The sequence below is a fragment of the Dipteris shenzhenensis genome, chromosome 26 (assembly GCF_047967505.1).
Source record: "Dipteris shenzhenensis isolate YYH24624 ecotype China chromosome 26, Dip_SZ_1.0, whole genome shotgun sequence".
Lineage (NCBI taxonomy): Eukaryota > Viridiplantae > Streptophyta > Polypodiopsida > Gleicheniales > Dipteridaceae > Dipteris > Dipteris shenzhenensis.
The window spans coordinates 45,811,642-45,835,248 of record NC_141621.1 but is presented as its reverse complement, the minus strand read 5'-3'; the positions used below and the strand labels follow the sequence as shown (position 1 = coordinate 45,835,248).

At 42.4% G+C, this 23,607-nt stretch overlaps 1 protein-coding gene across 1 annotated transcript; it reads right to left on the bottom strand.

Moving 5' to 3' along the window:
• Positions 1-17,161: 17,161 nt before the first annotated feature.
• LOC147885161 (uncharacterized) lies at positions 17,162-20,802 on the bottom strand. Its single transcript, XM_087397178.1, has one exon. It carries the CDS (start codon positions 20,371-20,373, stop codon positions 17,266-17,268), a length of 3,108 nt encoding a protein of 1,035 aa, XP_087253304.1. The 5' UTR covers positions 20,374-20,802; the 3' UTR covers positions 17,162-17,265.
• Positions 20,803-23,607: the final 2,805 nt, after the last annotated feature.

The window sequence follows — 23,607 nt, the reverse complement described above, 5'->3', positions numbered from 1 at the left end:
ACTTCCACAAAGATACTTTTCTTCATATCATCTCTCATCTTCCAAGTCAACAAATTCACAAACTTGTATGTATTTTGTAGCTTTGCACCATTTGCATCCACGATGGTGGTTAGTTAATGCTTTATGATTGCACTAGCACTGTCATGTTCTCCCTAACCATGACCACTACCAAAAAAGCTCCACATCATTTGAATGCTAGTGAAAGAGCGATACCTAACACAAAACAAAGGGGAAAAAGTCTTATATAAGACTTTAAAATATGTGTCTTTAGAGTAGCGATGTAGAAATGACACGGACTAGTAGTAGCGAATGACTTACCTTCCAATAAAGTAAAATGGGCACATTGCCTTCAACTAAGATGCTACCTCATCTCAACAAACCCAATGTCTTTTTAACTTCAAGCCTTTAGGTAGTAGACATTCGTAGGGGATCATAAAGCAATGTGGCATGAATAGTGAGTCATGCTATTTGTCATTTGGAATGTAAAAGATAGATTTCTTTTTTATCTCCCCCAATAATAGCAAATCTGAACCACGATGGTACATTGGCCATTATGCGAATGCGTCAGTTGGATTTCATTTTGTACTTTAAAAGTAAAGTTGTCTACAAATTCAACAACTGACACCACGACATCATCTGGAAAAGTTTTGATGCACTCTTTAAATTGAGAGTGCTACCAATAACTACAAAATTTATGGGTGAGAAAAACCTTAAGTGGTGTGCAAATTTTTAGATGATGGTGGATGGATTTGTTTGTTAGCAAGATAATGTTACACTATTCCTGTAACTATTCCTTTATCCGCTTCTACTCCCAGGCTTCCTCTTTGTTGTGGATATTGGCCAATTCCTTTTTTCATCAAGGTTGAAGTTTTTATCTATAGCATTAGGATTTGTTCCTTGTAGACCTCCAACTTTAGACATTTGGCAATGGAGCTCTAGACTAGGTTGGCCACAAAGGCCAGGGCATCAAGATCCTTCAAGATGCCTATCTTGATGCCTATTATGGGCTCTTTGCTAGAATGGTAAGGTACATTCAGTGTAGTTGCTGGGGCTTGAGCCGTTTTTTATTTGTTGGTTGCAACGATACCTTCACCCGAGGTGCTGTCTTATTTTGTGGCCATGGACCTCTGTCAGGAATGGTTGATGCACTGCCCACATCCCCATGGTCATGATCATCTTGGGGCAAGATATCCAGCTTCTTATAGTCAAGCACCAAGATTTGATCCAGCTCATTCAGGTGCTACCACCATTTCTCCATCAACTCATTGTTCATGGCATCGACAAGTGAGCTAAGGCTTCCTAGGGATTCATGGAAATGACATCCTCCTTTGGGCTAGTGAGGCTCTACGCCTACATCTATAGGAGGATAACCTTGCTCTGAGCAGCCACATACTAGCGCTTAAGCACGTCAGGCAAGAAAGGAACTCTACGCTGGTAGTCTCCTAGGAGTTCTAGAAGGATACCACCTCCCACTATAGCTAGAGAATTTGTTTCTCCATTTTGGACTATTTTTCCATTGAGCATCAAGCCTTGATAGAGCTGACTGCCACCCCCACCAATTGCCCCACTCAACCACCCCTTGATAGTCAGCTATGCACCCAATACGAAGTGTGTGCAAAACCTTATTGTTCTATCATCGAAGGAGTTTTTGCTTGTTGTGTTGGAGGTAGTGCCCTAGGTACTGGGACACACTACTGGGCAACATGTAAGTCTGTGGCTAGGTTGGCAACTGCAGTGGGAGGCTCAGGGGAAAACTATTAAAATTGATTAGCTCAGCATGACTTTGAGTACTAGATTGGATTTGAACAACTCTGAGTGTTGGTGCTTGGATGCCCTTGCTTTTGTGGGTATTGGCAACCTGTTGTGCTTCATTAGGTCAATGAGGGAGGAGTCAAAGGAAGTTTTTCCAGTCAAAGGGGGCAACAATTGAACAATGTATGGTACTGGCAAAGGGGAGAGTGATGGCCAGGCCATTGAGAGGGATTCTAGAGTAGAGGGAACTATCACCAACACTACTTGTGTACTTGGCATATTAGATGTGTAGCAAAAAAGGCTGAGTGTGCGAGGAAGAAGAAAGAATAATATCTAGATCCAAGGCATCCTTTGATAGCAATCATCTGGGTGTGTAGTGCCCAAACTCCTCTAATTCTTTGTCTGCTAAGCTGTTGACTTCAAAACCTTTGTTGGGCATTGTCTCTTTTCCGGCTTCTTAGACCTCTATGTGTTCTAGTGCTACCTGAGGGCATCTGGCAGGGCCATATAATGAATTGTAGATCTTAGGGGAAGCTGGTACACCCCCATTGGTAAGGGAAGAGAAAGGAAAAGAGATAGACAATGCGAGAGTGCACATTGTCATAATCTCTCATATCTTGCAGTCAATCGACCTCCTTCTTGATTTTTTATAGTAGAGGTAAGACCAACAAGCCATGGGTTTCCTAGCCCTGGCCTACTAGAGATAATGATGCCACTACCATTGAGATATTTATAAAGATGTTTTGGAGCCAAATCAGCTCCAGAAAAAAATGAAATATAGAGTGATTGATGGGGTTTCCGATCTTACTAAGGAGATACTCGGTGGTCTTCAACTAGGTGAGGATGTTGTTGAGTAGGCATGATGCTCTAAGGCCATTGCACTCTTCGATAAGGCATGTAGTCGTCAGCCAATCATGAATATGGAAAGAAAAAATGTTGAAGTTGGACAAGAGCTTGTACTTCACCATGGCAAGGTTGTGGGAGTGCTACAAAGAACTGCTAGGGAAGGAGAGCCTTGTTGCAAAAGTGAGCATGATGATGGCAAGGAGACAAGAGAAAGTGGGAGTGAGCTGCGATGCACAAAGGAGGAGAATAAGTATAATGAATATTTTCATCAAAGAAAATGGCTACAAAGGAGTAGATGTTGAAATAAGGGGGGAAGGCTCCAAAAGTGGTTGCTATATGCATACATGACAATGATGGCTAATCTTGGAATTTGACCCCACACTATCTACAGTAAAGGCCATAGAATTATAATAATAGGTGTATGGTGTACATGGATGTTTTTATCGAAGCTATACTTTTACATTAATATAAAATATTGATAAAAGTTTATCAAGCTAAATTTTTTAGTTTTAAAAAGGCTATAGTGATTGCAAATCGTACCCTCTTCCTAAAAGAGGACGTTGATGCTCTATTGTCTTCCCCTCAGGCTGATTCCTCTTCTCAGGGCAAAGGTCCAGACATTGAGGTGGAGATGTAGACATAGTCAATTTGTTTATTGTTGTACATGACTGTACCATTTCTGTAAATATGCTTGACCACATCAAATGCATTACACTCAATGTATAGGGTTTGTGTGATCATAGAAAGTGGAAGCTTGTGTGGATGTATATCATACAATTGCAGCCAGACATAGTGGCTTTGCAGGAACATAAAGATTAGGTTTCCCATTTAGCAAGCTTTCTTCGATCATTTGATTGGAGACAAAATTTGGCCTAACATAAGTGCACACTTTCATCAAAAGACAAAGGCCGAAGGTGACTAAGTTTAGTCAGACTCTGACAAGTGAGTTTAGCATGCATAATAGTCTCCCATGTGGCTCGCATAAATGATTTACCATAATCCCAAATCACAGCTTGCATTCGAGCAACAAAGCCTACCATGCATAATCCAGATCAAAAAGCATCTGAGAAGAGAGAGGCTGAATAGCATCAGAAACCTGGCTTTAAAATCAGCATGTTCCAGATAATTGTTATTCACCAACAAAAGCCTTCTGCAAGGAAGGCAATCTGTCATTAGGAAAGTCATGCATGGAGAGCCTCAACCAAAGAGGTGCATGATCAGAATACGTGAAGGCATGATCAAATCAAAGTTAACAAGTAAAGGCATCACAATGCTGTGGATCAACCTGATACCATCTGTTCATGAGTGCCTGATAGGAAGATTGAGCATTGTGTTGAAAGGTATAGCCTGAAAGTGTGGGATGTAATTCCTTCCAGAGATCCCACCAAACGCAGCTGAACCAAAAAGTCAGACCATGCCTACTGTTCAGAAGCCAACATATGAGTGGCCCAAAGTATTATCTCCTGGTTGCGGAGCATTGTTGAAATCACCACAGATGAATGCATAGTGTCTCCACGGATAATTATGCATGGCATCCCAAATCAACACTCTACCATTCGAAAATTGAGGGACATAAAGTAATGCAAATTCAAATATTTCTCCTTGAACCAGGCATTGCATAATAATCCATCTTCCACGGTGATCATTGAGAGCCACAACGGGCTGAAAATCATGCCTCACCAAAAAAGCCACTCCAGAGAAAGAGTGCTGAAAATCATGCCTCACCAGCAAAATGTCATGTGTGACCAGCATACCGACAAAGAGCTTTTTTGGATAAAGGCTGCTCTTCGAAGCAATTTTTCAAAAGTTTGCATTACAAACTTCAGGCTGCAAATATTTGTCGAGTCCGAATGCCTCTCATGGTTCTTGGTCTTCATCTCACTCTGAACTTGTAGATGTTTGTGTAAGCACTTCTCCTCCCATTTTGGGTATGTCGACTTTCCTTCTCTTGAGATTTTGTCTACACAACATCAGCTTCTTTTACAGCTTGTCCATCCAACTCTTTCTCAAGCTCAGGCTTTGGAGCTAAAACTTCCCTTCATTGAAAGGGAATTGTCAGATGCAGTTAAATCTTACGGTAGATGGAAATCTCCAAGATGGGATGGCCTCACTATTGAATTCTTTCTTGCTTTTTGGGATAGCCTCAAATCCCCTCTGCTGCAAATGGCTAATTCAGCTTGGGAAAGTCAGCAAATCCCCTGTCATGGAAAAAGGGATTGGTAAAGCTCCTTCCTAAGAAGCAAATTTTTTATTTTATCACTAATTGGAGACCAATCACGCTCATGCCAGTCATTTACAAGATCATAGCTAAAATGCTTGTCGATTGTATCAAAGGCTATCTGATGGGCTGCATCCTTCTCAATATGGCTTTGTTCCATGAAGGAATATCATGGCCAATATTGCCAAAGCTTATGTTGGGATTGAATATGCCAAGTACATGCAACAGGATGCTTTTCTCTTACAGATTGACATTTCCAAATCTTTTGACACAGTCCAATGGAAGTTCATCTCGCAAACAATGCGATCCTTGGGCTTTGGAATAAAAATGTAGCAGGTTATTTATTGGCTCTACATGGATAGCAATGCTGCTTGTATTCTTTCCGAAGATAGCTATGAGGAATGGACTCTTCATAGTTCGGTTTGTCAGGGCTGCCACCTTAGTGCCTTACTATATGCTATCGCTACTTATCCTATGTTGCAATACATTGATCATCTAGTGGCTACAGATTCTCTCCATGGTTTGGAACTGGATGAAAATGGTAGCATGGTTGCTCAGGCCTATGCTGATGATTCTTTCTTTACTCCAAGGAATACTCCACCTGATCTTTCTGCTTTGGTGCAAGCCCTTTCAGTTTATGGTTTAGTAGGTGGCCTTCATGTTAACTTTCAAAAGTCTAAGCTACCCCCATTGTATCTTAAAGACTGGCACTGTCTCTTATGGCCAGGGAGATTGTCACACCCACTCAATTAGTTCGACACCTTGGATATCCTTTGGGCTAGGGACTTACTCGTCAACAGAAAATTGATTTGGTTCTAATCAAGCTTTGGAAAAAGCTTGAATATTGGAAACTGGCAACCTAGCCTTTACATGTTCGCCTCCAAATAGTGTAGTCCATACTTGAATATTCAATTCTATTTGCCTTTGATCATGTTCACCAAGGCATATCTTGATTCCTTTATGTCTGTCATTATGGAGATCTTTTCGCATTCCAAACATGGCAAAAAAAGTCTCAGACTGCTTTCAGTGCATTAAATTATTCTTGTAATATAATCAATCAAATTTTTCACTAAAAAATGTGTGTGTGTGTGTGTGTGTGTGTGTGTGTCACTTTGTTTTCTCTCTCTCTCTCTCTCTCTCTCTCTCTCTCTCTCTCTCTCTCTCTCTCTCTCTCTCTCTCTCTCTCTCTCCCCTCTCTCTCTCTCTCTCTCTCTCTCTCTCCCTCTCTCTCTCTCTCTCTCTCTCTCTCTCTCTCTCTATATATATATATATACACAATATATTAATTATTATTTAATATATATTATTTTTTCTATATATATATTTAGTATTATATCTATATTTTATATAATAAACTTTATTATATATTATACAATATATTTAACAATTTGTAATATATGTATACATACATATATATATATATATATATATATATGTATGTATGTATGTATGTATGTATATATATATGTATATATATGTATATATATATGTATATATATATATATATAATATACATACATATATATATATGTATGTATGTATGTATGATATAGTATTATATTTTATATTTTCATTTGTATATGTATATATTTATTATAGTTTTTATTTTATATAATATACTATATTATATATTATACAATATATTTAACAATTTATAATATATATCTCTCTCTAAATAAAGAAAGAAATATATATATACATATATAATATAAATTAATAAACATATATATATATATATATTTATTTATATTTATATAAAAGTCTCTCTCTCTCTCTCTCTCTCTCTCTCTCTCTCTCTCTCTCTCTCTCTCTCTCGACTATTGTGCCCTCAGTGCCACATATGATACCACGTGGCATGTCTTTGCTTAATGTCACCCTGCTCCGCGCGTCGACTTGTGCGCAACGCCAGCCACGCCATGTGGCACTCGTGTTTTTCGCATCGTCCCCATGCCACCAAATCACCACTCTGCACTTGTGTCTCTGTGCTACCACATCAACCCTCTGGAGTCTACACCTGTCGCCACGTTGCCCCTTTATGTCACCAAGTCACCACATCATTGCTTTTGCCATTAGCGCTGCCACATTTCTAATCTCATCAATGCCCATCTGCTCTGTCGTCGTAGACCCATCAATGTCCCCCCCACCACAGTGCACACTCTGCGGCACTGTGCCATGACATGTGGAGGGTCTTGCAACTCCTATGATGTGACACGTGGCAGGTCTCGCAGCAGTCGACTAGCACTACAGTTCTATAGCATGCGTGATGCCTCCAAAATGTGTAGTGCATGTAGTTGGGGACTCGGGGGCACACATACGATGGTAGACTGGAGCTGGTAGGTAGACGAGCACACGTGGTGGGAGACGATGCTTTAGAGTGGACACGTGGTGCGAGACGGAGCTACCGCTCCACATGTACCCTAACAAACCCATCTGCGTGTGTGACGTCTTCGGGTCTATGCGCACCACATAGTCTGCCAATCAACTTGCCCAGTCTTAGAGTTTGCCACGTGTCGGTTCAACCTCCCAAAAGCGCCAGAACCTTTCGAAACTTTGCCTCCCTCCCCCAAACCTCCGCGAAGCTCCCATTTCCTCTCTCTGAACCTCCAAAATTGCTCCACGTGGAAACCTCGCCTTAAAGAATAGAGAGATGGTGCTACATGTCTAATCAAAATATTGCATCGCATATGTGCAAGAATTGATGCCATGTCTTTAGAAGTATCTTGAATGTTCCTTCCATATTTCTTGCACACTTGTAAGAGCTATCATCAATAAGTATGGTACACGACACATCATAGAAAGGGTGTTTCTCTCAGGAATACCATAAGTGCTTGAAAGACACTGGCTTCTTCTCGTCCCAAGGACTCTAGCAGTGTAGGACATCACGTTCACATGCCCAGGTTGTTGTGGAGGGCACTAGCTGCTGTTGCTGCAGGACTCTAGCAGTGTAGCAAAGCGGCAAGGCATGCAAGAGACTTATAGAGTGGGAGGCTCACAAGTCCTAGGCAAGTAGCCACAACCTGTGGAAGGGCTGTTGCTTGACCAACCCTTGCTTGAAATGAGGGGTCTATAAAAATACCAATTTCCATTGGGTTTGCAAGTACAATCACTCCACCACTTCACGTGAACACCTCAATTGCAAACCGCGCCTGTTTGGTTCACAATCAACCAATGACGTGAATAGGCTCTAAGAATCTAAAGATGGCCTTATAACCATCCGATGTTGCCTTCCTTTTAGTTGTATCCCAATGTTTAGCTAGCCTTTTTCTCACTAATCGCATGCTCTAAATCTCTCCTCGAAAAAAGGTGGCTTTTTTATGCCTATAAGAAAAAGAGAGTAGCGGTGAGCACCCCAAAAGGAAGGAGACATTGCACGAAGTGATTGCTTTGTTACGGGTTTAATGGATAGTCAACAATGAGTTCAACTAGGGGACACACATGTGTAGAGAACACCCAACCATGTTTTCATCAGAATATAATACTCCTTAGATCTATACTCCCTCCCACAATGAGAAGAATTGTATTGGCATTTTCACTTTCACTTTTATTATGGACCCAAGTCCCTTATCCAGCATTAAGATTCAGTAATAAGAGGTCTATTCTCCATCCACATCCCCCTCAATGTATTAATCACAATGATATTGTGTAGCCTAACACATTAAATGTACTATACCTATACATTCCACTTCATAATGAGCAAATGTTCATTGCACTATAAAAAGAGAATAATAAAATGGAAAGGCTAGATGGGGTATTAAGACAATGAAAAACTTTGCAAAGGCTGTGTCTGTATTATAATTATTAAGACCTCAACCATTATTCATCAATAATGTTTTTAAGTTTTGTCATGCATACAAGTATTTGTTTGACAACATTTTAGCACCTATGCCATCTTGATTTTTGTCCAAACTAATGTGTGGAAATGAATTCCATTTTTATAAGAAAAGAAATATTTATGTCTAATAAGTGATAATCGGATGTATATTGAAACCAAGTCAAAGATTTTCCTTATTAAATCTGCATAAAATAATGAGAAAAATAAAAGATAAGAGGTTGGGATATGTATATTGAACTATGATAATGTTGATCAAAAGAATCACTTATGCACGCTCATTTGAAACCAACATGAGAAGAAGTGGATATTTGAAAAGGAAGATTGTAAGTGTCATTGTTGAAATATTAACAAGGTGATTGAAACATGGGGATGAGTGAATTAGTATGAAGCTAGGTCAAGGTGAGTCATTCAAGTAGAGAATTCAAAGAAAAGGATTGGCATATGTCAACTGGATTAGGAAAATGTAGCTTGCATGCGGGAACGAACATGCATGCATGTGATGTGACTTGATTTGATGTAATTGACGATGGAGGGGGAGGGTGTGATATTATGTGCGGTAGGCTGGTGATGCAACTTGGGTAGTGCTCTTACTGTATAGGCCACCCTATGTTCCCCATCAACCGCTTATAATAGTAGGTGACAAGGGGGGACCCCTTGAGTGAGGACGTTGAATGTTTTTTTTCGTTTTGTAAGAAGGCCCCGGGGGTAAGGGGTTCCCAAAAGCAAAGGAAAGCGAGAAATAAAGAAAGAAAATAAAGAAATAAGAAAAGATGGCAGCCTTTGATTTAAAAAATGGGGTTGCAGGAAAATCATTGAAGCTGGATATCCAGTTTTTTGAAAGCGACCGGCGGAAAAGAGGAGGGCAATTGCCCACTTTTGAGTAAAATACACAGTCCCCGAAAGCGACAGGTGCCTGCCCCACGACGGCCAGGTCGCCATCAATGCGTCATCTTGCACGTGGAAAGTGGGGCCCAGGACGGCGACAGGACTGGAAAGCGCTGCCACCAGCAGCGACCGGCTGCTGCCAGTGACATCAAAGTGGTGCAGGCGCGCGCGCTCTGGGCGGGCCCGGGCCCACCCACGCACACAAAAAATATAACCGTCCCTTTTCACCTTTTCTTATTCAACTTACCCCCCATCAAACCCCCACATGTAAATAGTGTCGCCCTAACTTCCTGGTTTTTTCCTCTAAATTATCATTTATCCTCGTTTCACGCTTAAATTTATCATTTATCTAAATTCCTTTTGGTCACATCATTGCCCTTTCCAGCAATCGAAAACACCCATCCACCCGATTTATAATGCAATATTATCATACTCCTCACTTAACCCCATTTTATATGCCTATACCTCTCCATATAAATCACCTAGAGAGGGCCTCTTTACATCAACTCGCCTCAATCTACTCATTAATGTCATTTTTAATGTGCTTGCATTCCAGAGTTCCCACGTATACTTGCATAGGCCTCTTGTCCGAGGAGTATATGACAAGCAAACAACCACAAGAGAATGGGAGCAAGGGTGCGGTCCAAGAGTGCTAAGGGACTTTATTGTCTCACCACTTGCAACAACCCGACAGACAAGACAATTATTTGTTCCATTTGAAGAGAGGTTATAAAACCAAAAGATTTATAGCCATAGAATACATCATGGTTATGGAATTGAAAAGTATGGAACTAAGTGCAAGAGCGAGGATTATTGATTACGCTCCATGGACATTTAAAAAAACTACCACACCTTTTCTCATTTAAAAACTTTTTAGCTTTTAAAAACAGGTTTTGAGCTTTCTTAGAAGCTAGAAGAACATTCTCTTATAATAAGATCTTTCCTTTCACTTGCAAATAAGAGGTACCATCCTATTCCAATAATATTTATCTCTTGTCCTCTTTTCCCAACATAAGCTCATCGTCATAAAATTGGACCATCCTTTCAATCCAATCTCTCTCCTTACAACTTCATATCATTAAATAGCTTAACCACTTGCATTATGATCACATCACCTATTTTGATGATGTCGTGTAATTTAATGCCGATAGCATGTTCAGATATCAAGTAGCAATCAATATCTAAAATGAGCAACTATCTCCAACGTTACAACATGTAATGACATCATATGGCATAAAGAAATGAAGGTTAGCCAATTCATTATAGCTTTCTCTTGAATTGTATACAATGCAAGAATAGAGCTCATCGAAAAGCATAGAATTGCACCAATATCTTTTATGGTATACAAGTTCCAAAAGTACCTTAAGCAATAATATAATATAATAGGGGTAAAAAGAGTTTTAATCAAGACATGGCACATGGACACATGCAAATGGGTAAATTGCAATGCGTAAAACATGAACAAAGGAAGATTTTGAGGATGATGTCATCTCAATCAATAAGGGGAAAAACACACCATCAACAAATGATGGTATTGCTAGAATAAAATCTTCATTTGTGTCAGACCATGCAAATTTAATTGGATGAAATGCAACATACATGACGAAACACTAGAAAATTTAAGAGCAAATTAATGTAATATGCGCAAAAAATGCATTTCAAGGACCAACCATGATTAGGGAAGGAACATTTTCTCATGCATTGTATTTAACTATGCTCATCCTCACAACCATTATTGCCTTGACTTTGAGGTTTCCACTATGTAGCTAGCTTCCATTCATTTACATCTTGCCTTACCTCTGTTCCTTGTTAGTTTGATTATCGACTCTTTATGTGTACTAGTCCTACTTCATTCTTTCGTAAGCAATCCTCAAGGTTAAACAACCACTTGTTTTTTAAAAGGTCAAGGAAAACCTTTTTTTCCTCACCAAAAAATAATAGAGAAGAGAGGAACCCAAAGAAAAAGATGTAGCAAAGCAACTTATAAATGTTGTCTTTGGCTATCTCATCCATTCTCAACACCTCCACCTAAAGTGAAGCCATAAGCTGTGGGCATGAGGGTCTCTACATTTTAAATTTGCATTAACTTCACAATGCCATGATACAAGATATTGCATATAATATTTTCTAATCTTAAGCTTCAAATCACAATGCTATGCTTGTTCCTTTCAAGTAGCTTAAAATGTCTTATAACTACCATGCAAGTATAGTTCAACGCTTCATGTTTAATGTTTCCTTCTATCAAACTTTCAACTCAAGGTTGCTTCACTTGTTCCTTCCAAATGGCCATATAGCTATCATGTATACATTATACACATCTCATGTTTTATGCATTCATATATTGCCCTTTTCCTCATGTGCATACCTCTTTTAGTGGCTAAACCCTAGCTTGGTTGGTAGGAACATCTATTTATAGAGGTTATCCAACAAAGATAGATTGCTATTGTGATTTCTCTATTCACATATTTGTGTTGCACGTCACATATCGAGAATGCAATAGATTAGTTTTACAACAAAAGGCAATTGTGAAAAAAGAGTTCTATGTAAGCTCTTTGGAACTACTGAAATCAACATCTTTCTTTTGAGATTGAGTGTTACAATTATATAATTTAAGGCGCCCCTAGTCATTCAAAGGATGCTTACTTGAACATAGACATACCTACCGATGCTTTTTGCCCTACAAACTTCCTAGTTGTATCATTAATAAATCTTTATTTTAACTCCCATTTTAAATTCCATTTAGAATAGTTATAAGTTGTAAATAAGTGTGCCTACTTTTACACCACTATCTACTAGAGTTATTTCCTCTCCACAATCCATTCCTCACAACAAAGATATTTTGAATCATTTAAATGCTTTGTAAATGTGGTTATCTTCATCACTCCTATCGCATCTTGTCAAACAAGGACGCATGATGGTAGCTTGCCCACACATTGTGAGCTTTCCAAAATTATCCTCTCTTAATCTTAATGGTATAGTTTGATACTCAATATTTTTTTTTCCTTTTGGATCGTTCCCTTATTATATTACTAGGTACCCCTGTGTGTCTTGCAAAAAAGAAACAAAATTCTTAACATTGGAAGTGCATGTATCCTCCTGCAAAACCAATATGGCTAGATGGTAATTTCTTTTTTAGAATCAAATACTAAATTTTATGTTAGTAGACTACCACATTACATTGCAATCTATAATAAATGCATATGAATTCCACATTGTTTAGATCCTATGGCCTACATTATGTTACTCACACATCCAAGCTACCTATGGTACAATAGTTTTTTATGATGATGATCCTAGGTTTTCCTATTATGGACATATGTATATTGCTATTGTCTTCGAGGGGTGACTACTTGAAAACTATATATATCGCATGCATTCAAGGGGTTTTATTAAACCCCCTTATTAGTAACTCATAAGGCTTTAAAATGATCCCTTTTTCATATAAAATTATAAATTTTCCAATACTCTAATTTAAAAAGGCCTTCTACAACTATGTCTCTGAAAAAAATTGTTACATTTTGCTATTTTCAAACCCCTTTTGTTGAATACATGTGCTATATTTACATATGATGAGTGAATGCCATGTGTGTGTGCACGTGCGTGTGCATGTGTGCTTGTGCGTGCGCACGTGCGTGCGTGCGTGCGTGCGTGCATGCGTGTGTGTGTGTGTGTGTGTGTGTGTGTGTGTGTGTGTGTGTGTGTGTGTGTGTGTGTGTGTGTAACCTTCATTTCACTAAAAACAAAGTGTGGTAATTATCATGAGATGAGTGGATGGATATAGCTTTATTGTAGCTAATCTTGCCAAATATCATCCCCAGCGGAGATGTCTACATTGCAATTGGTAAGCTAGCATTTTGAGCCCTCATTTTTTATGTTGGCTCCTTATAGAACCAATGCAAACATTAAATTATTCAAGGGCTTGTGGAGGTTCCCATAGTAGACCCCATCCTTTTTAAGCAATGTAATGAAGTCTTGGCTTCATCTTCTCACCTTGAGCTCACCACCACATTCCTTGAGATTTCAATGCATCTGAGGATGCTTTTACCAAGCACGATGCTTCACTATCACTTGTTTTCTCTTCATTGTTGCTTGCTAGAGTGGACTTTGTGGTTGACCTTTGTTTGATTCAGTTTGTCAGCTTGTGCTAACTAGTTAGCTTTGCCTTAGTCCATCTTGCTCTTTGGGATTACTTGTCAATTGCTCAACTACATAACATTTCTTTTGCCTAACCCATGTCTTTATATTTGAATGACGTTCAAGTGATTTGACGTTTGACCATCTATAGCCTACTTTTTTGAAAAAATTTATTCATGTAGTTAACTCTTAGTCTATAATTGGCCTTAGTTCCAAGCTTCAGAAATTGTTAGGATGGCAATGACCTTCTCTTGGCATAGACAATAGCTCCTGGCCTCCACAAGGGGAATCATAAGAGGCCTTTCGCATCATTTCTTTCCATATCTTGGGCTCTATCCCTTTCAAGAAGTTGGGTTCATGGAAATCATTGCTTAAACATAATAACTAGGGACACATAATAAGGGAGCTTCAATAGTTCCAATTGCACGAGATGCACCCACATGGGGTCTTCTAAACCATCCCCATGTTCATTTTTTGTTTCTCTTTTTTCCTTGTTGATGACACCTATCCAATCGTCAATCCAAAATGTTGATTGTCTTGGAATCTCACGATCTCTCTATGCCTATTTTCAATGTGGTTCAACCTCTCAAACAGGATACTATCATCTAAATATATATTTCAAAACTTGTTTTGCAGCCCTTGAACACAGAAAAGGCCACGAAATCCAAATAAATTCATTCATTAAAACAAGGTCAAGACAAATACAATGCTACTAGCCACAGAAAAAGATTTGAGCTTGTTCAAATGAGTGAAAAATTGTTGCGAATAAAGCAAATATTATTAAATACCCGATTCCATTACAAACTTAGGTTAGGTTTCACCTATAATGTTGTTGTACTTTCACATCATCCCAAACTTATGTCAGTAAACTCATATCACAAAGTTGGTGCATATCTCTAAAACTACTCGAAAAGGAGATTGTTTACTAAAACACTTGCCAAATCCAGACCTCAAATTGTAATTCGGGCACATCAAGGACCATTGTCATTATGTGGAAGGGATTTTTCGGGATTTAAGCTCGAGCATTAAGGGGTCAATGAGTAGGATAGTTAAACGTTTCCAAGATTCTTAGTTATACGAACAAGCCACCATAATAACATGCAAACTAGTGATGCTAGCTTACCGTTTAAAATAAAGGGGAGAAAATAGTAAAAATCCACGAAGGGAGATCAAAGTGGGAGGTTGGCCCATGTAATGGAAGCTAATAGCAGCTTGGTTTGTGGGTGATCAATTAAACCCCCTTATGGTGGCATGAGAGATGTGAGAATGACAAAGCTTCATTCAAAATGAAACTGAGCTTATAAAGATCATGTTTGGTGCAAAATGCAATCAACCGATTTTTCTCACCTTTACCCAACATTTAAGTGAATTAATAACTTGTGCTTACTTGTTCTTCTAATGGAACGTCTTATAAATATGTATGTAAAAGTTAAAGATAAAGGGCTTACTAATTTTTTTAGTAGTTAGTGCTTCTGGGTACTTCTAGGTCGAATAGGTCTCCTAATCATAAAGCAAAAAGCTAATATTTGGTCTCTCTAGAAGATCTAAGAGCTTAGAAGGGAGATCCACACAAAGAATAAAGCTAGGGAAAAGTAGACAAAAGAAGCTTCATACACTTTATATTACAACCATATAAATGAGTTCACTTTATGCTCTCTCCATCTCTTTTTCTCACATAAATCTTATTGACTATTGGCTCCCTCTTTTTAGAAGTCTTCACTACTAATTGATTGTAGGATACCTTCAAACTCTGTCGACACTTTACATTGTTATTCAAGTTAAAGCAAATGCACATTTCCATTTAGTTATCATCAAAGCTACATCTTAAACTCACATCTTTAATATGGAAGGAAAAGCAATTACTCAAGAGACACTTCCAACATACTTTTCTTTGTTGAAAGAAAAGTGTATCAAAGTAATATTTATGAAAAGCAACATAAGCCATTGTACTATTGGCCAAATATGTGAGTCCTAAAGAAATCCCCCCGTTGTAATTGAATTATTACATCTAAGAAACATTTACTAACATTGCAATAATACACTTTATAATAAGCTGCACAAATGTGTTTGGGAGAGAGAAGGTGTATGAGTGCGTGTGCGTGTGTATGTGTGTTTGCATCTTTTGTATATTTCTTGAAAAAAGATTACCAAATAGTAAGTGAATGTACCCTCCCATTGCCACCTAAAGGACATCACCAAGGACTCTTAACTTTTAGTTTGCAAATCTTAGATCTTTCAAACTACTTCTCAATCTTGCAAGTAATTTGAAAGATCTAAGATTTGCAAACTAAAAGTTAGAGTCCTTAAGTCCTTTAGGCTACAATGGGAAGGCACGTTCACTTACTATTTGATTATCTTTTTCCAAGAAATATAGAAAAGATGGGTTAAGGTTTTGTCCTCGTTTGTTATGGATGTAGGCAGAATACCAGTATAAATAAAGCTTTGGATCAGGCCGAATTGCAATAGTAGCCTCAAGTAATAATAGAAGAGGTCAAGACTTTTTTAAAATAAATAAACGAAGGCTTTTATTATGCCTCCTTCCTCCTCCGCTGCCTGCTTCCTAGAGTGGCCAATTCTTTTTTTTGCAAAGAGAGAGAGGTCAATTCCAAAAGGACCAAATTTACAAAAAGAAAGGATGGACGTAGGTTGCAGCCGCGTATGAGAATAGCCGCTTTAGTTGTGCTGTCATGGACATTTGCAGGTACGAGTTGGTGGTACAGTTTTATGATGCAGAGACTGTGTACTTTAGTGCTAGGCCATTGTGCCATTGTATCTCCCATCTTTAAACAGGTCGCAAAGGAGTGTCATCTCTTCCAATGCAGCTACAATCACCTCTGCTTTTATCACTCATCTCATACAGACTTCACTTTGTTCCACCCAACTCCCATAATTTGCAATCACCCGAGCAATAGTGCGAAACTTACACGACACTCCAATTGAAATCCACAAACAAAGGGGATTTTCTTATAAAATTAAACTTAAAAGCAGCAAATATTTGCAATGCCAAGGCAAGAAGAAAAAGACAATGAGCATCGAGCTCCACTCCCAAGGAGAGAAACACTACTAATTTTAGGGATACTTCCAAACTTCCTTTCTGGTGTACGATAACACTGGTTTTGCAATTGCCAAGATGCACGCAGGGGAGCGAAAACAGAGGGTAATTTAGCTATGAGAACAAAGCTCCTATTTGCCTGTCGTTCCAAACAAAACCCAAGCTCTCCCAGCTCTGTTATTTATTAAACATTGTATACTTGGATGAGACCACCCACCCAATTCAACAGACCCACCTTGCAAAGCCGATAATAAAAGCTCTTTCTCCCCAATAACCCAGAAAGTCTCAACCCACAAAATTACTTCCACAGGTAATATCCACCAATATGAGCAACAGACAATAATTATTTACAAACATGGTACCATTCCCATGGTTTGTTATTGAGCGGAGAGCTATCGTCCTATTAGTTCAGCAGAAGGAGAAACCATTGCTGTACTCACTGTTTAAAACCTGCAACATGTAATCTGTCTTGTCCTGTGAAAACAACACAGGATGTAAAACGTTTTTTTGGACGATGAAGGGAGAAAAGGGGAGTGGGAAAGACCCCTAAATGAAGGTGGAAGAGGATGAGTTATGGATGCTCCGCCACGCAGAAGCTGAAAGTAAAGGTTTGTTATACCATCCGAGCACAAGACTGCCCTGTTTCTTGTCGACCTTAAATCCTATGGAAGGGCTCCTTATCAAACACCCTGCTTGGGCTTCTGCAGCATTGCTGAAATTGAGCGGTGCGAACCCTGCTCCTTGCAATAACACTCGCCATGGCGGTAGATTATCCATCCGCCTGATTCCGTTCACCGCACTCGCTATCTTCGGAGCAAATAAAAGACTTTCGATGTTAAGCACCGCCTCTGTCGTCAGCTTGCAACACTCCAGTGACTCGAACAGACACGCGTAGAATTGTAGATACTCGAAAAATTGGGACGATCCGTCGCACTCGTATTCGTTGTCCACCGCCGTTACCATCTTCGGGTACAGGCTCTTGATCAGCTGCAGAAAAGCGGTTAGAGCTTCTGCGGAAGAGAAATCTGCGAGCCGGAGGTTTAGGCCAAATCCGAAATTCACCGCAACTGCCTCTTTCTCGCGGAGCGCAAACATGGAAGCGGTCAGGCAGTCGAGCCGTGCCACCGGCAGAGCATTAAACTCCAGGGAGATGTTGAGATCCCTCGCGAACTGGCGCAAATTCTCCCTCGCCAGCTGCATTTCCAAGGACTCAGAGCCTACCGTGGTGATCCGCAATCCGGGAGGTACTCCACCACGCTGGGAAATCTCCTGCATGAACGATGCCCATTGCCCTCCGAGACCAAGTTCAAAATCTATCAAGTGGACACGATCCTCAGCCTCCATCGCCTCTAAAATGGCCTGATTCGCAGTGAAATGTGCAAACTGGGGGAGGGGGGAGAACTCACAGAAACTTTTGTAGGCGCTGATTTTCTTGATGATTTCAAGCGGAGAATTGCTGGACGGTTGAAGAGAACAACCTGATCCCGCAATCAGCTTTTCGAGAGCCTCCTTGAAGTGGAAGGCCGCTCGCTGGGAAGGTTGCCCCTTGGGAGAGATTTGCTGATTGAGCCGCGCCAATATCGCTTGAGCAATGGCAAGTTCGCCATGTTCCACCCCTTCGGCAGCTTTGAGGAGCGGTCGTTCCAAAGACAACAGCTCGTCCAAGCGCACATTCCGACCAAGCAGCCGCGACTGCGGCTCCGGGTGCTGAAGCTGAATGTGGCGCCGGTCGGGGGGCGGTGGCGGGAGGAGCCGATCCTGGCTTGTGCAGGGCGGCGGAGACTTGACGAGGCGAGGGAAGGGGTCCTCGGAGGTCTGCCGCGGCGCTGCTGGCCACGCCCCTGGCTCAGGTTTAAGCAGAAGCTGATGCGGAAGCTGATGTTGCTGGTGGTGCTGCTGCCATTGGAGCTGTTTCTGCAGGAGCTCGGCGTCCTGGGGGCGGGGGAAACCCTTGGGAAGCGCCAGAAACTGATCCGGTTTGTAGCTAAAAGGCAGAGGAAAGTGCTGCGCCCTTGGCAGGTGCTCGGGAGGGGCTTGGAAGGGGAGGTGAGGGGAGGAGAAGGTGGAGTTTGCGGGGAGGAAAGAGGCGGAGGGGTGGTGACGGAGGAGGTGCTGATGGGGAGGAGGGAGCTGCTGCAAGGGGAGCTTGAAGTGGTCGAAATCGGGGGCGAAGGGCGGAGGCGGCGGGAGGGAGGGGGAGGCGGTGGAGGAGGAGGAGGCCGAGGGATGGCGGAAGTGATGCTGGAGCTGGAGGTGGAGCTTGGCGGAGGAGAGGTCGGCGAAGGACGGCGGCAGGGGGGCGGAGAACGACGGAAAGGGGGCGTCGGGGGCGGCGGAATTGGGCGGGAAACCGGCGTTGCTGGCTAAGAAGCCGGCGCGGCTGGACGGAAATCCAGCCGACGGGACGGCAGCGCCACCTCCGCCGCCGCCGCTGCAAAGCAAACCCGTCTGCATAGCTTCATGGAGGTCCAGCTGCATCCGTCCGCTGTTCATTACGGGGCCGCCGGAGGCGGCGCTGTTGTTCCGAAGGTGGGGATGCCCGGCGGCGGCGACGTCGTGAAGCTGGTAGAGTTGCGGGGGCGGCTGGAACAAAATAGGCGGGTCTTCCCCTTCCAGCCACCACTCCTGCGCTGGCGGAGGTGGCGAAGTGAGCAGCATGTCCTCTAGATCCTCCATACTCCCTAGCGGCTTCCCTTCTGCCGCCTCGCTCCACCACTCCTCCTCCACCTTTCCGCCACCCCCTCTCTGCTGCTGCTGCTGCTGCTGCTGTTGCACCACCTCCCCCAAACTATCTCCGCCCTCCCTCCTCGCCTCGTAACACCCCAACACACACGCCTCCAGCCTCCCCTCCGCTACCATCTCCTCCTTCACCGTCTTCCCCGCCTCCTGCTTCACCCCGCCCACCATCCCCGCCATCGTATTGTACCCGAACGCCTCCGCCTTCTCCACCCTGAACGAATTCTCGCTGTACACCGCCCCCCCCACCACTCCTCCTTCCTCAACCCACTTCCCTTGCTGCTTGCCTTGCACCACCACCGCGCTTGCCCGTCCACTACCGTAGCCCGCCCCCGCATTGTTTCCCACCACTACCATGCCCGCCCCGCATGTCCCTGCCCCTCCATTCATCCCGCCGGTTGGTCCTTCCGCATTCTTGTGAGCTCCCACGACGCCTGCATCTTGAAAGTGGCCGAGTTTCTCCCATGGTCCGCCGGGTTTTGTCCCCATTTCAGTGTCAGCGTGCCAGCTCGGGACCGCCCCCACTCCCATCGCGAATTCCTCCTCACCTGCCCTTCCATTGTCTCCTGCGATCTCCCAGACTGATCCTTCGTTGGCGTCTAACAAACTCGTGCAATCCGGCAACTGCCCGTCCGATACGCCTTCGCAAAACAGCCCCGAGACAGCCACCGCTCCACTCTCGATCGATCCCAACCCACCCTCACAGGAGCCTGCGAACGAAGAGGAGAGAGTCGAGCTAGGGCTCGGACTACGGATGTCGAGAACGGATGTGGGTTCTACCAATAAATCACTCCTCCCACTACTAGGCCAACCCTTGCAGAACCGCTTGTTGGAGTCAACCGAGGAAGGTGAGGCAAATGCCTGACTCGTGACTAAAGGGGACAAGTTCGCGGGAGCCCTGCTAAGCATCCCGTTCATTGGAAGGAGAGACGAGGGAGTGCAACCGCTCCGTCGGCACGACACAGAAGAAGGAAAAGCAGCAAGGCAAAGAGCTAAAGTCCGTGGCTTTTCATGTGACGCGGAGGCTGTCGTGATAAGAGAAGAGGCGAAAAGCTACCATTCGGGAAGGGAGAGGGAGCAATTGGGGAGGGGAAAAGGGGGGGGGGATCTAAGGCACGGAGAGGAATGGGCGGGGGCGGCAGAGGGGGGGAAGAAGAGGAAGGAGGAGGGGAGTTCAAAGGAAGGGAGGAGAGGGGAGGAAGGCATGGCGATGGAGGGGGGCGGACATTTACGGGAGGGGAGGAGGAGGAAGAGGAGGAGGTAAGAAGGGAGTGGGGGAGAAGAAGAAGAGAGGAGGCGGATTTGTATGGAGGGAGGAAGAGAGAGGTTGAGAATGTTTGTGTTGTCGTCACCCACAGCCCACTTGGCCCCTATACGCCTTGTATTAAAGCACCTCAAGGCGGTGTGCACTGTGAGTGAACACACATGGCACCCCACAATAAAAAAGAGGTCGTAAAAAGGTTAGCCACCCCTGTTTACTCCCCTTTGACCCCTCTCCTGCACGTGAGCAAAAAGCGGAGCTCGCATCACTAAATTTGGCGCTGCGCCATGTTTCTCAGCTGCGCCAAATCTGGGGACGCCGAGGCTCCGGCTCACGTCACCTTGGGGGCCCACTCTCCACCTCCACTATTTTTTTTTTTGCTGGCTGAATGAATGATTATGCAACTGCACCGCCATTGGCAGCCACTGGTTGTCACTTGCTGACTGTTCAGGGCGGAGGGTAAAATTTGTCGCGGGGAACAGCGCTGGCAGCGGCTGCCAGCGCGCACTCTTACCTATGACGGCAGAAGGTACATTGGCTCGGGTAAGCTCGGGAGTCGGGACTCGCGACCGCTCTGGTCTGGTTAACATTGCCACCAACTCGTACCCACTAACCCCTCACCACGCTCGTCTCGCAACCCCACCCAAATCCCTCAGCCCCTGCCTCCTTGAGTCCTTGGTACTGAAAGCAAAACTGCACCTTACGAGTGTTCAGGCCTCCTGTCTATTGGAGCCACGCATCGCTCCATGCATTGGGAGTCTCCCTAGGTCCCTCTTACAACATGGGAAGGGGTTCCTTCACCTCTCAAAAGCGCCTCTTTAAAACCACTCCACTTGGCTAAATCACACATGTTGGATGGCCCATGTCCACCATCCTACTTTTAGGTCTATTATCCATCACCTTGCCCTATGGCATGTTTTTTATATTGCATGGACTCATTCCCCTTGGCAACCATCCCAATACCACACTCCCCATAAGGCGTGCCACACTACCGTCACAAAAACCTTGGTACTTGTAGCCACTCATCAACTATGCACATCAAATGGGGATTGCACCAAGCAAGTTGACAAGTTCTATAGCAAGTTTAAGCAATAATGCAACTAAAAAGACACGGTAACAGGGGCGACCATCAAAACATGTCATATGGCTAATTTGTTGGGACTTTGCTCGTAAGTATGCGACACGCATCAACTTACTAATAAGTGCATGCAAGCGTGGACGCCACATACAATTGAAACATAATGTATTTACATGCCTATTTGCTCTTTTCCTCAAACTACATGTTGTAAGCCCCAAGGGGATTCTTTCCACTAGGACCTCTATCTAACCTACTCACATGAAGGCTTTCAAACATCATGGTCATAAAAATTTGTATGGAAAAAGCGGGAAAATACTTGTAAAACTGTATGGAGGTCCCTCCCTTTACTTACTCTAGTATCTCTCCCATCAAGATGGTCCCAAGTTCAATAGAGCTTCTTCCAACCTCCTCCTCTTTCATTCCCACATCTTATCACACACCTACCCCCCTTTGTATTAACATCCATTACGTGGTCGACCCTCGTGCCTGTCCATATCATCCCACTCTAGGTGAATCACTTCTCCTCTTCAATAAACATCATCTTGTCTCCTTAACTTCTATTTCCACATCGTACGTGTTTTTCGTTTGATCACGCCCACTTGCAAACTCAACCGTGGCAACTCCACCTATCACATCAAAATGAGTACTCTGCTCATGACTTCTTATCAATGTCTGGACTCTGATCTCAACCTATAATTAAAGCACTTGTACTTTCATTATATTACTCTTTGAAATTTTTGGTTGAGCCTAAAAGCCTCCCTTCCTTTTCCTTGGAAAAAAGAAATGCATTCTTTTTGTTTTGGTTTTTGTGAAGCAAGGAGGGTGCATATATGAAATAATAAGGTGCTCTCATGGCAGCGCTACATGTTTGAATTCAGACTCAGTAGTTTTCCATATGACTAATATTACTTTATTGCATGCACTTGAGTAAACACTTTCTCCTCACCATTGTCCCAAACCACTTTTAATGGCATTGGTTCTAAGCCTCTTACTATAATAGGCTGCATCCATCACACTATTATAGCTGCACATTTGTTGTTGTGCCCTCAAGCTCCCCTATTGATGTTATTCCAGGAATTGTACATTAAGATGTATTTATGAACACTTAACTTTATCCTAAAATAGCTTAATGCCTTTACATGGTGTGCAATTTAGGTTGTGTCCAAATATATATTCATCAAATTAAACCTTGATGAATTAACATTATTTGACCTAGTAGGCTCATTCATTTCTTTTCATGTCCAAAAGTCATTTATAGGTTGTAAAATAGACTACTTAACGCATATGATGAGTTTTGCAACAATTAAGTAAAAGCATTAGCGTGACAAACTTCAATTCCATTTTACACATGCATGATAACTACCTTAAAAGAACACTCAACTTACGCAAGAGTGGTGCCCAAGCTTTACCCTAGCTAAAGGTGCTTCTATTTGATGATAAACTTCTAGAAAAAACAATAACAGCACCTTTTATGAAAATGTGCATGTTCTTTATGATCGTCAATGTTATCTTGCATAAGACTTAGCTTCATTACTAATGTCTATAGCAAAACAATGCATTAAATAAGCTTACATAGTGCACATTAATGAAAAAGTATTCAAATGCAATGTTCCTAACCTTCCCACAATAAAGTCTTTACTTCCTCACATGTAGAGGATTAAAATTCAATGGCACCTCCTTGTATGGGCCCCCGATTTTGTGCTCCATCCCAGTGCTGGGGGTGGGGTTATTGGAGATACGAAGGCTTCCACTTCTTAAGATACACCTTAAGAGTTTTGTAAATTTGGAGACCAAGAATCAATTTGGCAAATTA